At 40.8% G+C, this 14,710-nt stretch overlaps 1 protein-coding gene across 1 annotated transcript; it reads right to left on the bottom strand.

The window, feature by feature from the left end:
- Positions 1 to 3,380: 3,380 nt before the first annotated feature.
- On the bottom strand, positions 3,381 to 12,883 carry paqr5b (progestin and adipoQ receptor family member Vb). Its single transcript, XM_003456743.5, has 8 exons — positions 12,601 to 12,883; positions 12,115 to 12,242; positions 8,837 to 9,042; positions 8,307 to 8,433; positions 7,132 to 7,176; positions 6,329 to 6,425; positions 5,082 to 5,226; positions 3,381 to 4,301 (listed from the first exon to the last, which is right to left on the bottom strand). Exons 1-8 carry the CDS (start codon positions 12,652 to 12,654, stop codon positions 4,027 to 4,029), a joined length of 1,077 nt encoding a protein of 358 aa, XP_003456791.1. The 5' UTR covers positions 12,655 to 12,883; the 3' UTR covers positions 3,381 to 4,026.
- Positions 12,884 to 14,710: the final 1,827 nt, after the last annotated feature.

Genomic DNA, 14,710 nt, shown 5'->3' with positions numbered 1-14,710 from the left:
TCTCTGTATTCTATTGTAGGGCCCACAAGACAACAAGAGCGGTGGTGGAGCATGGCATAGGCCAGCTTAAGAGGCGCTTTCATGTTCTCCACGGAGAGGTGCGGCTGAGGCCTGAAGTCCTGAAGTCAAGTCAGCAAAGTCATCATAGCCTGTGCAATATTACACAATATTTGCAAGGTTAGACAGATTGCAGAACCTCTGGAGGATGGCGATGAGGATGGTGGTGAAGAAGATATTTACATTCCACAGGGGAACCTAGCCCAGAGTGGACTGCCTTACAGGGCAAACTTCACAAATTTACATTTCAGGCAAGCTGTAGCCCCATGTCTTTTGAGAACTTGTGATGGTATTAAGAACTACCACAGTTTTACTGCACATCACCTGCAATTGTTAAATGCAAGACACAGAACACAATCTGTAAATGGTTTATTTTTTAGGTGTTCAATTTTAAGGCGGTAGTACTCCTCCTGAAGGCAATCTCATCGGCAAACTTGATGGGCCCGGTTCTTGTGATGGCTCCATGCTACAGAAATACATAGGCCTAGTTTAATTATTGTTTTGATTAAATTAATTTGATACAATGAGCATGGATAACACATGAAATGGCTTCTGCAATGAATATACACTGTAGATATGAATAACCCTGTGTCCTACCTTTGCTGCACTTCAAGGGCCTGCATCATTGATGTGTCAATGCCTGTTGGCAGCCCGGTGACACTGACCTCAGAGTGTCCCAGGACTTGAAAGACAGTGTCGGCCACCTGGGACAGCAGCTTTGCGGGTGGTCCACCCCCTAGAAAGAAACAGTCAATGAACACAGTACTTAGGCATGTAAATTAACTTTGCCAGCAGGAGCAAGTTGCCAGATTATGTGGTAGGCTATAATATTTTGCTCACCTGTGAGTGAGGATTCCCGCTTGTGTGCTGCAATCTCATCTTTTGCCTTGGACTGCAGCACATACCACCTTTTCTCACAATCGTCGCCTGTCCGCGCCACCAGTGGAAAAGAGGCATTGATTGTTTGGGATTTTGTGTCCCAGGCGCGCCTCTTGCTTTGGCTAGTGACAGTTGGGCCAAATTTTCCTCGTAACATACCTTTATGTTCGTTCACCAACTGGGCCAGCAACAAACCTTGCTCCTCAGTCCAGTTCGGCTTGCGAGTCCTTTTTTTCTCCATTTTCTGTGTTTGTAGGATATTTGTTAACAAGCCTTTATAAATAGACCAGCCAGCAATGACAGACATTGATAAAAGCTGAGCCGTGTTACCCTCGTTAAGACCACACTGGACTTGTAACGTTGTGATTTCTACTTCATTAAGGACAGCCCCTTGAGATAGGCCATCTTGTTTTCAATGGGGTCCATATGGGAGTGAAAGTACAAAATATGCCAGCTAGGATATTAATATGAGCAAATAAGACACGAATCATTATTTGAACAGGGTGTAATGACTTTAAGTTTTCACATATTTTAGATTCTAATGTTAGGCTATAACCCCTACAGCTTACTATTCATTTTCCAGATATTTTCTTGAATGTGAAATATTATTTACAATTACAGTCAGCATAAGATTAGAGTGTATAATTATGTTTATTGATTTGAGGGTACATCCTTTGCTCATTCTCACCAAAAGCTCATTTCCATCAAACTTGTAGGATCAACCAATGATGACTCATACCTAGCAACGGGGTCAACCACACCTCCTCACTAAGATAGGATTTTCCATCCATTCCTTGCTCATAGTTCACTGAAAATGTTCTGGAATCACTTCTAAGCTAAAACTCCTGGCAAGGAATTTTTAGGTTAAGTTAGGAGCTCTCTGAGAGGATTCTCAGAATCTTTAGGGATACGGGCCCTGGCCTTTAACGGCCGTGAAGAAAGCAGAAAGGCTGTCATCATGGGTCATTTGCAGGATAACATGTCATTTTCTGACCAAAATAAATATGAATATCATGGAAGCTACCACATGTGAAATGCAACAAGACTGGAAAAGTACATATAAGTGTGTGAAGTCAGTGAAAGTCAGTTTCCAGTGTTTTTCGTAAGTTATCATTGTTTTCAGTTTCACACAGGAGAGGATCATGATATGGAGTGACCAAATAGTACAGCTGGGAATCACCACGATACACTCCATGATCACTGATGATGGTCACTGAAACCTACAAATGTTGCCATAAGAGGGAGTCAGTCTACTATAAGTCTGTGTTTGAATGGGTCCTTGGAAATCATCTGTTATTGGGTACAAAGACACGTTTGTACCCAAACGTTTAGCTCTCACATTTGTGCTCAGTAACCGTCCTGTTCTATGGGTATATAACCAGAAAACAACCAACAGACAGGCAGTTGAGTCGAGTCCCCTCGAGTTGTGCAGACTGATCAGAATCAGAGAAACTTTATTAATCCCAGAAAAGAATGCTACTGTGAATTGTCACAGCAGCATGCACACAACAAATCACATAAAATGAATTTTCTCTTTATAGAGATATAAATATAAAAATAACTACATACATGACTATAAAAGGACACTATTAACTAATATTTCTGTGATATTAAAGATATTAGTGTACAGGTGTGCAAGTATACATTGAGTACAAATTGACAGAGTGCAGTGAGCAATGTTTAGTCTGGTTCAGTATGTGTGGGTCTGACCCAAGTGGATGAACTAAAGAGTGTGATAGCAGCAGGAAGGAACGAACTCCTGCGTTGTTCCCTCAGACAGCAAGGTTGAAGGAATCTGTTGCTGAAACTGTGCTTCAGATTGTCCAGTGTGTTATGGAGGAGGTGGGAGTCATTTTCCATGATTGCCAGCAGTCTTGGCGACATGTTGGCATGTCTGCATTTAGAAATTAGACAGCAGTGGTTGGCCCTTTGAAAATCTCTCTGAGAGTGATTCCAGCCAGTAGTCCAACTCAGGCTACGAGTGTTTGCAGAAAAGTTGCCTCTTACCAGACAACCTGTGCAATTACCTTGGGATCAAAAGTGGTTGTGACTGTAAAACATCCAGAACCTCTGGGTAACCATTTAGTCACCACAAGTTGCAATCAGTATTAGCCGGCCATTCTTTTTGTAGCAGGTTCCTGTCCTGTTTTTGCTCACGTGACTCTGCCCGTATGAATACTATGTATTTGAATACTATATTTGTCCCTCACATTTGACCTGCATAGCTCACATCTGTTTATTCTTTTAGGTTGGACACTCCAGGCCTCACGTGTCTCACACTCATACTCATATATTTCTCTCAGACAAACAAACTGTTTGTCCCACATTTACTTTGTTGGGATCTGGTCACCCTGTTATAGGATGTAAATACTTGAAAGATAAACACTAATGTGCCAGCATTATGCAACAGGATGCTCCTAATTAAAATAAAAGGGACCCAGACAGACGTAGTTTACAGTTTATTTGAAAAACTCATAATAAATAACTTTGTTCTTAAATACTTTCAGTTTTGTAATCAAGGAAAAATGTAACACCAGAAACATCAGACATTCTGAGGGAAATAAATGACTCAGAGGACATTAGCTCTGTGCTCAGTAACCACAGTCAGTTCAGCATCAAAACCTGGAATTGAAAGGGAAAAAACAGTATTTTACATAGTTTTTGTTCCCTGCAGTCTCTTCATACACCACAAGTGTGGAAATCGGAGAAGCGAAAAGATAAATACACAATGCGCTGCCTCGTAATGTAGCTAACCTGCTACATTTGTAGCTTCATGTAGAAACAGGTTTCCTCAGAAACATTTAAAAGTCGTTACATATTATGAAACTTAACAAACACGTTAACTTTCATGCTATGTTTGTGCACCTTGCACCTATATTTTCAGCCTATCCGCACAACAGCAGGCATCTCATTGATAATTAAAGGCCAAATGCAACCGTGATTCATTTAAACATCATATCAGTTCCTCATCTGGTGCACTCTTTACATTTATATTACCCATAATGCAATTTCTTTAGTCTTGGGACCATATAAAGTGTATGTTTTGGACGAGTTAAAGCCCCTTAAACCATGACCAATGAAGCTGGAGGTTCAGCTGTGGGGGCAGAGTTTGTCTTTCTTTGGTCCTCTACTGTACTTCATGTCTTTGCAGACTGGGCCCAAGAGGAGAGGTAGACTGTAGAGGAGGATGATAACCAAATTCAACACCACACAAAGCAGCGCCGGACCCACTGAGTTGGCAAATGTGATGGGTATTGAGTTTTCCATGAGCCAGGAACGCCGTATCTTCATGTCCTGCTCCATGGCCTGCATTTGGAAGTGAGTGCCGAGGATGGCGCACACATGGAAAAGCTGATGGCTGTGACCTGCAGAGGGAGCAGTTGATATGCGTTTGTTAGAGGAAAGAGGTAGACTGCAAACGTTCAGCACTGAGCAAATGATTCACATTGGAAACACAACATTAACGCAGGATATGTGAAAAAACAGAGGTGATTATGCATTATTGTTGTAGCACAGCAGAGAGAATACTTTTTAATATCCACTTAATAAAGTGCAGTGCTGGAAAATGATTAAGTCAAACTAGTCAAACATTTGTTCAATGCTGGTTTGGTTTCTAATTGGTGGGTGTTTTTCTGTTTCTTTTTGTCACTGATTAATTACCCCTTAGTGTTGGTGAATGCTTATTAACCTCACCTTAGGATCAGAAATTAGCATTAAAATTCACTTTATTTGAAATACAAAAACCATAAAGACTTGAAAGTCACAGAGTTATTGCAAAAAAATAGCCAAAACAAATGACTTATAATAAATAGCACATTGAACAATCAAAAAAGCTAAAAAAAAATCATGCTGAAGGAAAAGAAATACAGCGATGCACAGAGCATTTTTAACGTAATCTTTGCCAACAAAGAGACAGTAGTTAAAGTTCTTTCATGGCTAGATCTCTGCTTTCAGTAGCTTTTAAATGTCTCATTTGTCTGTCTTCCTTTTAGTGCTGAGCAGCTCATGTACAGTGGTTTCTTTGTTTTTTTTGTGAAACACTACGTGCAGCTAAGAGGAACCGGTGATAACGCTCTATCAGTAAACAGGCCGAAAAAGCTAAACATGCTAATAATTATAAAGAGTGCTCGTCAGATCTGTTTTACCTATGAAGTCGAAGCTTCCGGGTGCCAGGCGCTCGGGTAAATGGGTGGCAAACAGAAAAGCAGTGAGAAAAGCCAGGGTGATGTGGTAGTAGTGGAGGATGTTGGTAGCGTTATCTGTACAGCCCTCCCCTTCACACAGGAGCACCTGCGAACACGACACAGCACAATCGCTTTCAACTTCAGTGGTTAAATAGCCGATGACTGTTTTTTACTTTAACACCCCAAAATTTCTTAATGAGGGTCAAACTCTCTGCATCTGCCAGTGGAGCTGCTTTCTTGTCATAAACACAGATTGAGAAAAAAAGCAAGAGTATTGTTCACATTTTTTTTATCTTAAATGTCAAACGCATGTGTCTAAACAGGGAGCTAATTGGTTGTAAAGTATTCAGGTGGGTTCCAAACATGAGCAATTGGCTTCTGCTTTGTAAGTCTTTCAAAGGAAAATACTCGGCTCCTCTTGATATACACCGAAGGGGTTACGTCATTTTATAAAAGGTTTCCGCCTTCAATAAAAGGAGTTTATTGTTTTATGATATAATAAAATATTTTCTTCAGGGGTTAGTGATTTTTATCTTTTTAATGTTTCTTTTATTTGATTTCAATACAAGGTCCAAACCATGTGTAACCTCTGTATCTTTTTGTCCAGTGTGCAGTAATAATGAGAGTAAGTAATTAATAATAGTTGTTATTATGCCCTTTTCTGTAGTAGCTGTGGATTTTACCATGTAACATACATAATTTTAGATTATTATACCAGGGATGCAGCAATATATTGAATACGTATTGGCATATTAGCCCGTACTATATAGCTTCTGTGTAGCCATCTACTGATGCTATTTGCCAACGTTTTTCTGTTGTTTCGCGTCAGTGTTTGCTGGCTAAACTTTCAAAGACAGTGTGATGATAAAATTAACTTCTGCATAACTTCTGTAAGGGAAATAATTGTTACTTTTGTTTATTTAAAGCAGAAACAGCTTTAAAGTTAAATCTGAGGTAGCGTTGATGGCTAAGGTATGCAAGTGGAAGTGGAACATTGAGCACCAGGGTCAAAAACACTTAAAAAATGCTGTATTTTTTGGTGTAGCAAAGAAGTTTGAAGATGATACTCACACAGAAAATTACAAACATACACATGCTTTCAGTCTGTTACCTACTGTATGGTTACCTCTCTAGAACTAACCGCATATTTTGCTCTATACTGTTTCAGGTGTGTCTTGTGAGGCAAGTGGATGTTTAAAGTGCCTTACCCGGTAGAACAGAGGAATGTTGTCAAACAGGTAAGGGTAGGCAAAGGCTACGACTCTAAGAAATTTGCTTAACTTTGGACTCTTGTACTCAGGGAATCTGGAGGGAAAAAAAGAAAGAAAGGCATTTTCAGTGGAGGAAGCTCTACAGAAACAGAATCATCATCGATAATGAAAACATTATGTAAGAACTGATTATTAACCTGCTACATTTTTTTAAACTCAACAGAAATTTAAATGGAATTACAGCTGAAAACAACCTGAATGAGTCAGAAATGTCTAGATAATAAAACAAATCTTTCTTTAAAGAACTCAAAATATAAATACACGCAAATATATTTAAATTTACGAAGGATATGGACCATGAAATGTTTTCTGAGCAGCACGTTAATGCAGTGCCCGCTCCTTCCTATTGTTGCGTGAAGCCAGGATTGACTTTGTTTTTTTCCAGAATGAAGTCAGTGAGTCAGGCTGTTACAGAACACGTTTAGCTGCCCTGTGTGTCAGCTCCTCCAACCTGCTCCAACTGAAACTGTACTTGGAGTCAGTCACCGTTCAGGGCTGATCCGTATAGTTACAGTTACATAACATCAGTTGTGTTAAGAAGCAAGTTGCTCAATTGCACCTTCGAAATTCCATTCACCTTCTGTGGTGTGTCTGAAGACTTGTCAATACTTTAAATAGATGACTCACATGTTTTACGTAGGCACGTTGCATTTAAATAATGAGAATGTAATGAAAAATACAGTTCAGAGGAAGATGAACGAGACAGAGGAGCAGATTGTTAGCAAATACGTTTTGTTTACCTCTTTATGATGTCGTGATTATATTGTAGAAATGGTAAGCCAAGCCTTAGCGGTGGGGGAGAGATAAGTGAAAGAACAATCATTAGCTAGACCAAGCCAACATTTTCCAGTACATAAAGCAGGTAATAAATATAATTATTGCTGTAAATGCACGAGGTGGAAAAGTGGATCTTATGATCAAAACTCCAGGAAACTTTACATTTTCCAAGAGTTCTGATTTGCAGTCGTTGAGAATGATCTAGATTTTGATGTAAGCCACGCCCACCATTGTGCTGTACCAGACACGGTGCTCAGGCTGTTTGACAAGATTTACGTGACTCATGTACTCAAGTACAACCTCGAGATACAAAGACGACAAATATTTGTTAGCTGTCACATTACAATGTTGTCTTGGACCAGGTTCACCCAACTGCTATAAACATATTTCCCTTCTTATTAGTTCAGCTGGAGTTGAAACACTGACTGCGTAACTGTATGCTTCCTAGAAAGTGTTACTGTGCTAATGACGACACAATAACATGCATGTTGGCCTACGCAGTGTTACATATAGCATGGGAAAAGGAAAAAGCATTTAGTGTGTTATTATGAGAAGATGCAAATGTTAGATCTTAACTGAATTTTTTTTAGTTCTCCTTGAAGGTGCTGCCAGATCTCAGAGGACTCCTCTAAGGCTTTCCATTTCAAAGTTTCACCCACAGCTGGAGCTTTAAATGGGCAAAAACTTTTAGATCAAACACACAGTCACACAGGCTAAAAATGACCTACAGCATGTCCTTGCTCAGTTCTGCACCATGCATCTGCAAGAAAAAGCTTTACTGTTGTTAGTTTTATTGTATCTGCACTCTTATGCAATAGAGATGATCGATCCCGTTTTTTAATTTATTTTTTTATTTTCATACACAGTGAGGCACTTATATTTTATTCATCTTGCGTAAGATGAGCTTTTAGATTTTAGATTGGCTTGAATCAGTTAAAAATTGATTTTGAGCTGGGGACGTAATGTTTTTTTCAGTTGGAAAATTTTGTTAAAAGCACAAAGTGAAGCCGTCTGCTGTTAAGAAGGCTTGCATGTTAAATTGCATAGTACAGAGACCTGTTCTTGCATAATAAAAGCATAAATCTAGGATAGAAAGAGCATCAGCAGTAGGGATGTAAAAGTCATTTTCTCAGTTTACCTGGAGTAGCATGCTAGGATGGTGCAGATGATGGTGTTGAACACAGCGATGGTGATGTAGGACTGATGGAAGGAGCTGTTCGCCCACTTGTCGGGGAAAACGTAAGCTGAATAGACGATTGCTGAGCCTGCAGCCGAGCACACCATTAGCATGAAAATCTAGTCTTCCAGCACTCCATATTTCTAATTAGAAAAAGATATCTGTCCACTCAGCTAGGATAGTTTGTTTTATATACACGAGGGAGACGGAATACGGCAGCAAGTTGCCAATTCCAATAAAATCTGACCTAGAAAACTACCACAAGTTTAGACTGCGCCTGAATCAGAACTTTAGAAAAGGGAATCCACATTGGTTTCACTGAACATGTTTAGATTATGCACACAAGTGCACACAATGGTATTACAACAATGGCTGTGTCACGTTCTAATGTGCACCCACTACTATGCAGTGGACGTCCCTGCCCCTTTCGAGTAGAAGTACAAATTCACCCATCGTGTATCTTCCTCAAACAGCTTTTGTTTTTCACTTACCCAGACTGTAGAAACTGATAGAGCCATAGTCAAAAAAGAAGCAGATGTGGCGTGCCCGCACTGACATGGTGCTGAAGGTGTGAGCGCAGCTCGACGCCAGTGGATAAATGCAGCAGGTGAACAGGAAGATTACCATGGGCCAGGTGAAGGAGTCCTGCCACGCTTTCTGCATCAGCACCACCGTTACTAGTTTCCATAGGAAGTACCTGCCGGGAGAAAGACCGGGTTGATAAAATAGTAATGGATGTAGCGCATGCGTGTAACAGATGCGTCTAGTTATAAGGAGTGTATTTAGTAGTTTTAATTCATTTAGTTTTGGAGCGTGATTATTTGATGGTGTACTCAGAACAAAAAGGGCTGTGTGCACAGACAGACTGCAGGAAGAAGAAACAGAGAAACACGATGCACATGCTTTCATACGGGAAGGGTTAATGAATAGTTTGATGGGTATGATATAAATCGAATGCTATGGCTTTTATAGTCACCAAATCAATGCCGCTGAACAAATATGGCAGATTTTCCAGCCGTGGCAAACAGTGCTCTGAGTCCGTTTAGGTGACACTTTAGGTGGGGTTTTCCTTTCATTCGTCAGCCATGGAAAAGGTTAATTATTAACTAGAGAGCACTGTAACTAACTGATAATTATAAGGTTAAAAAAGAATCTGGCAGTCAAAGCTGAAAGATTCACATCGACGACTAAACCCAGCTTCGATCTTAACTCTGTTTTGTTAGTAAGCTGCTCAGTGCTGAATTCACTGTTTGTCATACCATTTGTGGTCACATATAAATATGAAATAATATGCTCTATACATCAGCTGTGAGCACAGTAAACACACGTTGGCTCCCATGTTTCACACGGCTTTCTGTACAACCACATCATGTCATTTTTCACATTTCTGTTTGCCGAAGGATTAAAAAAACCACAAAGCAAAGTATCAAGGACTAACAGTTGACATCCCAGCTGTTTTCCCTTCCTTCAATCTGTATACTGAGCTGAGAGTCCAACTTTTCCTCAAGGCAAGAAAGCTAACAAGTGTTTAAGTGTCCAGAAGTATTAACTGTAGCCCGAATGTCCAACTGGCTCCCTGCTTTGAAGCGACACAGCAACATTAAGGAGGCCAGAAAAACCACATATAATAGCAGAAAGGTGTATGTAGCACCTGTCAGAGTAGAAAAAGTACATTATTACTCAGAAAATGATGTATTTGGCAGTTACCTCTGCAGCTGACTTGACTTTCCAAATACTTTTATCCTATCATGAGGATACTGTATTGCCTTGTGTATTGCAGTCACTGCCTCGACTTCTCAGAGCGCCTCATTAACAAATCAACATTACTCGTGCTTTTCCCATCACTGAGCAGTTAACTAATTGTGGCAATTTATGTAAAAGTCTTCAGTACAGATCTGCTCATTACTACCTAGGTTTACATAGAGCCCCTGGACACCAACACCCATGTGTCCTTTGCTTATTCCGAACACAAAGACACTCACAACCACCCACACCACCCATGCAATCAAAGGAAGGAAGGAAGTGCAGAGCGACTACTGGGAAAAGAAGCCTCTGAAGTAACTTTGAATCCTTACACAACAAGAACAGCATCAAGGCGTTAGCTACAGAGCTGCCGCAGGTCATGGAGGGATTCTATCGTCATGTTTTTCAAACAGACAGAGAGGAATCGCAAGTTTAGGAGGAGGCTAAGGAGCCAAAACTACTTTAGAAAAGAGTCCTCGGTATTTTTCTGTCTCCACCTTTGATTCTGTTTGTTAGTCATACAAACTGTTACGTTGGGTTTATCGTTGTGCTAACTGACAGGCTTTAAACTGGACAGGATTAATTACTGCGCGCAGTCGTCAGACTGGATTCCTTATCGCAGTTTTCATATTTTAGTAATTCCCTCACGTAACGCACTGCCTAATCAGTGTAGTTCATGCTGAAACCACATGTACACTTGAGTCTTGAATATAAAAAAGGACATGTAAAAATGAAAATGTAAAAATGAAAGGTTTTCTGTAAATGCCAGGATGAATGATGATGAGCTAACTAAATTTAATGAGTTACTGATCGACTTTACAAATTCGAAAACTTTTTTGTTTGTTGTCTGGAAAGCTTTGTAATCCTCCTTCGTTCCAAATAGTCACAAATTTTCGTCAACAGGACAGTGCTGATAATGAATTGTGTAAACACAAACAGGCTCATATTAAGATTGAGCATCGTCATACGTAAAATGACAGTGACAGGGAGGCACGGTGATGGGGGACCCGCATCGTTGCTAAAGTCAAAACAAGCCTCTGTGTATGTTCAATCCTCGTGTTATGTAAGTCGGTGCAAACAGATGCTGCTGAAGCTGCAGATCCCGTGAGTCATTTGATCTCCATTCTGTGAAAACTGTCCAAGCTACTTTTAAACTTTTAGTATTAGTACTATAACGTGCCACTGATCCTCTGCCATCTGTTGAACTCCATCAAGACGTAAATGGTAAATGGACTGATTCTTATATAGCGCTTTTCTACTCTCCCGGAGTACTCAAAGCGCTCTATACAACATATCACATTCACCCAGTCACACAAGCACTTTATCTGTACTTAGTGCTTTTTCTAACTACATTCACACTCCGATGAATGCATCGGAGAGCAACTTGGGGTTAGTATCTTGCCTAAGGATACTTGACATGCAGACTGCAGGAGCCAAGGACCGAACCACCAACCTTCCGATTAATAGGTGACCTGCTCTACCTCCTGAGCTACAGCCACCCTGCATACCATGCACATACCGTAAATTCCAAGCAGACTGACACCGCAGCAGTAGTCAGTCACCTCTATCAGTACGGTCGTCCTTTTTTCAAAGAAAATTCTAAAAAACTCAGAGTCCTACGAGCTTTACAAGATGTGCAAGATTCCTTCTTTCATGAATCTGACCAGGCTGGCCAGCAGGGAGTGCAAAATCACGAACACTCTTCTCTGCTTTAAAAAGCTGCTTTTCTGCTGCCCCCTTATTCACAGACGGATCACCACAGCCGGGAGCGCCGCTTTTCTGCTCTCCTTTGCTTCTGTATAAATATTTTTATTTAGTACACAGAGAAAATAGTAGAAAGACTTTACTATGATCAAGACTACTTGATCGCTCAGCTGTCACCTCGTGTACAAACCAGGCCACCTGCCAGCTGAATTTAAATGCTGTCAGGTGTGTCGCATGTTGTCAATCTTTCCAAGCGCACAGCAGGGGGGCAAAACAACTTTGCAGTGAAAGAAAAACAAGAGAAAAAAATTGTCAGCTGTACCAGGTGGGCAGGAAGTGGGTCCAGATATTGAGCGTCTCATTGGTCATCTGGAAGAGGCTCAGGATGCAGTCGGTGGCTGAGCTCCGGGGGTGCCGGTACCCAGAAATAATGCTGTCCTCATGGAAAACCTCAATGAAGAAACACTTGCAGTTAGTGCTCTGTCCAAATGTGAGAGGGCCAATTTTGTTTTCACCTCTTCTGAGAGTTTAACAAAGAATGCATGACTAGAAAATTTCTAGAAGATTAAGTTCCTGTTCAGTGCACAAATCTCACAGTGATCCTTTAAGAATGACACCAAACCAAGGCTGGAGATCGCCCTTCTCAAACATAAAAGCAGTTTGTTTCTTTTTCAACATTTTGCAGTTTTGACTTAATTTTGTCTTTGAAATGAACAGCTTGTTGATTGATTTTTCTTTTTTCAAATTTCTAGCACTTATCCAGTCTGAAAAGCGAAAAATTGTAAAGACTGAGTGAAGGTAAACTTACTTTGGGCACTTGATTGATGGTGAAGACTCGTGGCAATTTGATGAGGCTGAGCATGACTACGGCAAGGTGCTGCTGTCTGAGAGGAGAGCTTAACTGAAGCTATAAGCCGGGTGTGCCTCCGTCTTTTATAAGGTTTGCGTTGTCATGCCGTTCTCAAGGTTCCTCCCCTATCGTGTCCTCCCTCTTCAAACCCAACGAGAATATCCAGTGTACCTGTGCCACTCCTACTCCTGCTGTCTCTCCGGAGGCAGAGGGTATGTACACACAGGTGTATGCTCACACAAACAGACACATACACACACCTGCTGCTTGGCCACAAAAAAAAAGTTTGACAAGACTGGACCAAAATCACTCATGTCACAGCGACATTGGCATTATGAAACAAAGCTATTGTTATTTTGTAATTGCGTAACACTCCTGTGGCAAAGACAGTCTGCCCAGTAAGGCAGGTTTCGGTAAAAGACTCCCTTCAATGACAAAACCCCAGCTGTGATTAACATTAATGGTCTGCAACGGAGGACAATATTTTTAGACATTAGTTCAGAGTTTCAGGCAGGCCAGATAAGGGTGACATCATGAATGTAGGGTGTAAATCAGCCTGGCAGAAAAGTCAACAGAGTTCCTTTCACGCCACTTTGCTGCTCGCCTCCCTATTAAACTGACATGTCACCATCTACCCCCCACCTCCCCACCCCCAAACCGACATCAGCCGTCACGCCCGCAGAGACGGCCGAGCCCAGTCGGACCTCCCCGGGCCTGTTATCTTGTTCAAACTCTGAAGCAATGAAAGCAAACATGTCTCACTGCTCCTGCAGAATTAGGAAGGGGAAAGTAGGAGAAGCCTTTTTATGTGGCTTGTTAGATCCTTTGTGTTGCACACGAGAGAGAAAATCAATTTGGTTCTTTTTTCTTTTTCTATTTTCATTTTGGTGAAATTATTTTTAAAGCGCACAAGAGTTTTTGATCTGAGTAAAACTACAATAATCATTAAGCTGTTATAAAAACGTCATGCTGGCTTAAGAATAGACAGCAAGTTAATCATCCATCTGTTTTTATCCTCTAATCCTTGTTATCAAGCTTCTGTTTTCACATTCCTTCAAACTATTCTGGACCCGGTTTGTTTTAAATATACACAAAGTCCCTTAAACCACTCGATCCTGTACTGGTCTCCAAACCATCACTATTACACCACCAGTGATCCACCTTGCCGTGTTGGGTTGTGAGCCGCAATCACAACAGCTCAGTGCCATGAACTAACGCGTGCATGCTGTGGAGCACCTTGGGATTTCATTCCGCGTTCCCTCTGAGGAGCAGAGCTGCCAGAGCAACACCTCGGGTTTAAAACAAAGAAAATCCACCAACAGGAGCTGCTCGTCTCACCGGGAGTTTGGCTTGGCTCGAGGTCAGTTACAGTTAAAGTGTGAGTTAATATGTAAGTATTTAAGAGTTTTAGGGCCAACAGTATAAACAAAGTCAAGTGCAGAGGGTTATGACTTTGGTAGAGGAGAGAAAAACAAGGTTATTTGTAGGACACCCCAAAGCACACCCCAGTGAGAGTGAATTCATGGTGTCCCTGCGGAGTAAAGAGAGAAACGGACAAAACATGATGTCTGAATTTTATAATTACGTGTAATTTTTTTGTTTTAATATAATTATACTCATAAATTTGACTTGAGTTATTCAATACAAGGGAGGAAAAAAAACACTGAGAAAACAAATTTCCAGAAGTTTCTGCTCACACCCATCCAGCTTTACTGACGGGTGTGGTTAGTACACAGGACAACACATTTCACGCGCTACCTTAATCCTGAACAGTACAGGCTAATGGAAAATTTCTTGTGGCGATGTTGTGGTTGAATCTGCACAAACAAACAAAATCCTCTACAGTGTTGTTTTGGCTTTTGTACTTACAGGAACTACAAAGTACTGGTACTGTACAGTTTTACAGTACGTTTTCTTCTTTGGTGAGTCACAAATCAATTAAATGAACTGTATCTGATTAGCTTATTTAGCACATAGTTACTGTGAAGAAGTGAACAAATAGGTGCATGAAATTGTAGCTGTGTACGCTCTGCCCTGGAGAGCACAAAGACTTCATTTGTGTTGCTAT

The sequence above is a fragment of the Oreochromis niloticus genome, linkage group LG1, assembly GCF_001858045.2.
Source record: "Oreochromis niloticus isolate F11D_XX linkage group LG1, O_niloticus_UMD_NMBU, whole genome shotgun sequence".
NCBI classification, from domain to species: Eukaryota; Metazoa; Chordata; class Actinopteri; order Cichliformes; family Cichlidae; genus Oreochromis; species Oreochromis niloticus.
Note: the sequence above shows the minus strand (reverse complement) of the source record. Positions and strands in the feature narration are given on the sequence as shown.

Excerpts from the sequence above, each read along its gene's own strand:
- paqr5b (XM_003456743.5), bottom strand. The coding sequence starts at position 12,654 with ATGCTCAGCCTCATCAAATTGCCACGAGTCTTCACCATCAATCAAGTG. Across the intron at positions 12,243-12,600 it reads CCATCAATCAAGTGCCCAAA|GTTTTCCATGAGGACAGCAT; the intron begins GTAAGTTTACCT and ends TTCTTCATTGAG. Across the intron at positions 9,043-12,114 it reads ACCCACTTCCTGCCCACCTG|GTACTTCCTATGGAAACTAG; the intron begins GTACAGCTGACA and ends TTCTCCCGGCAG.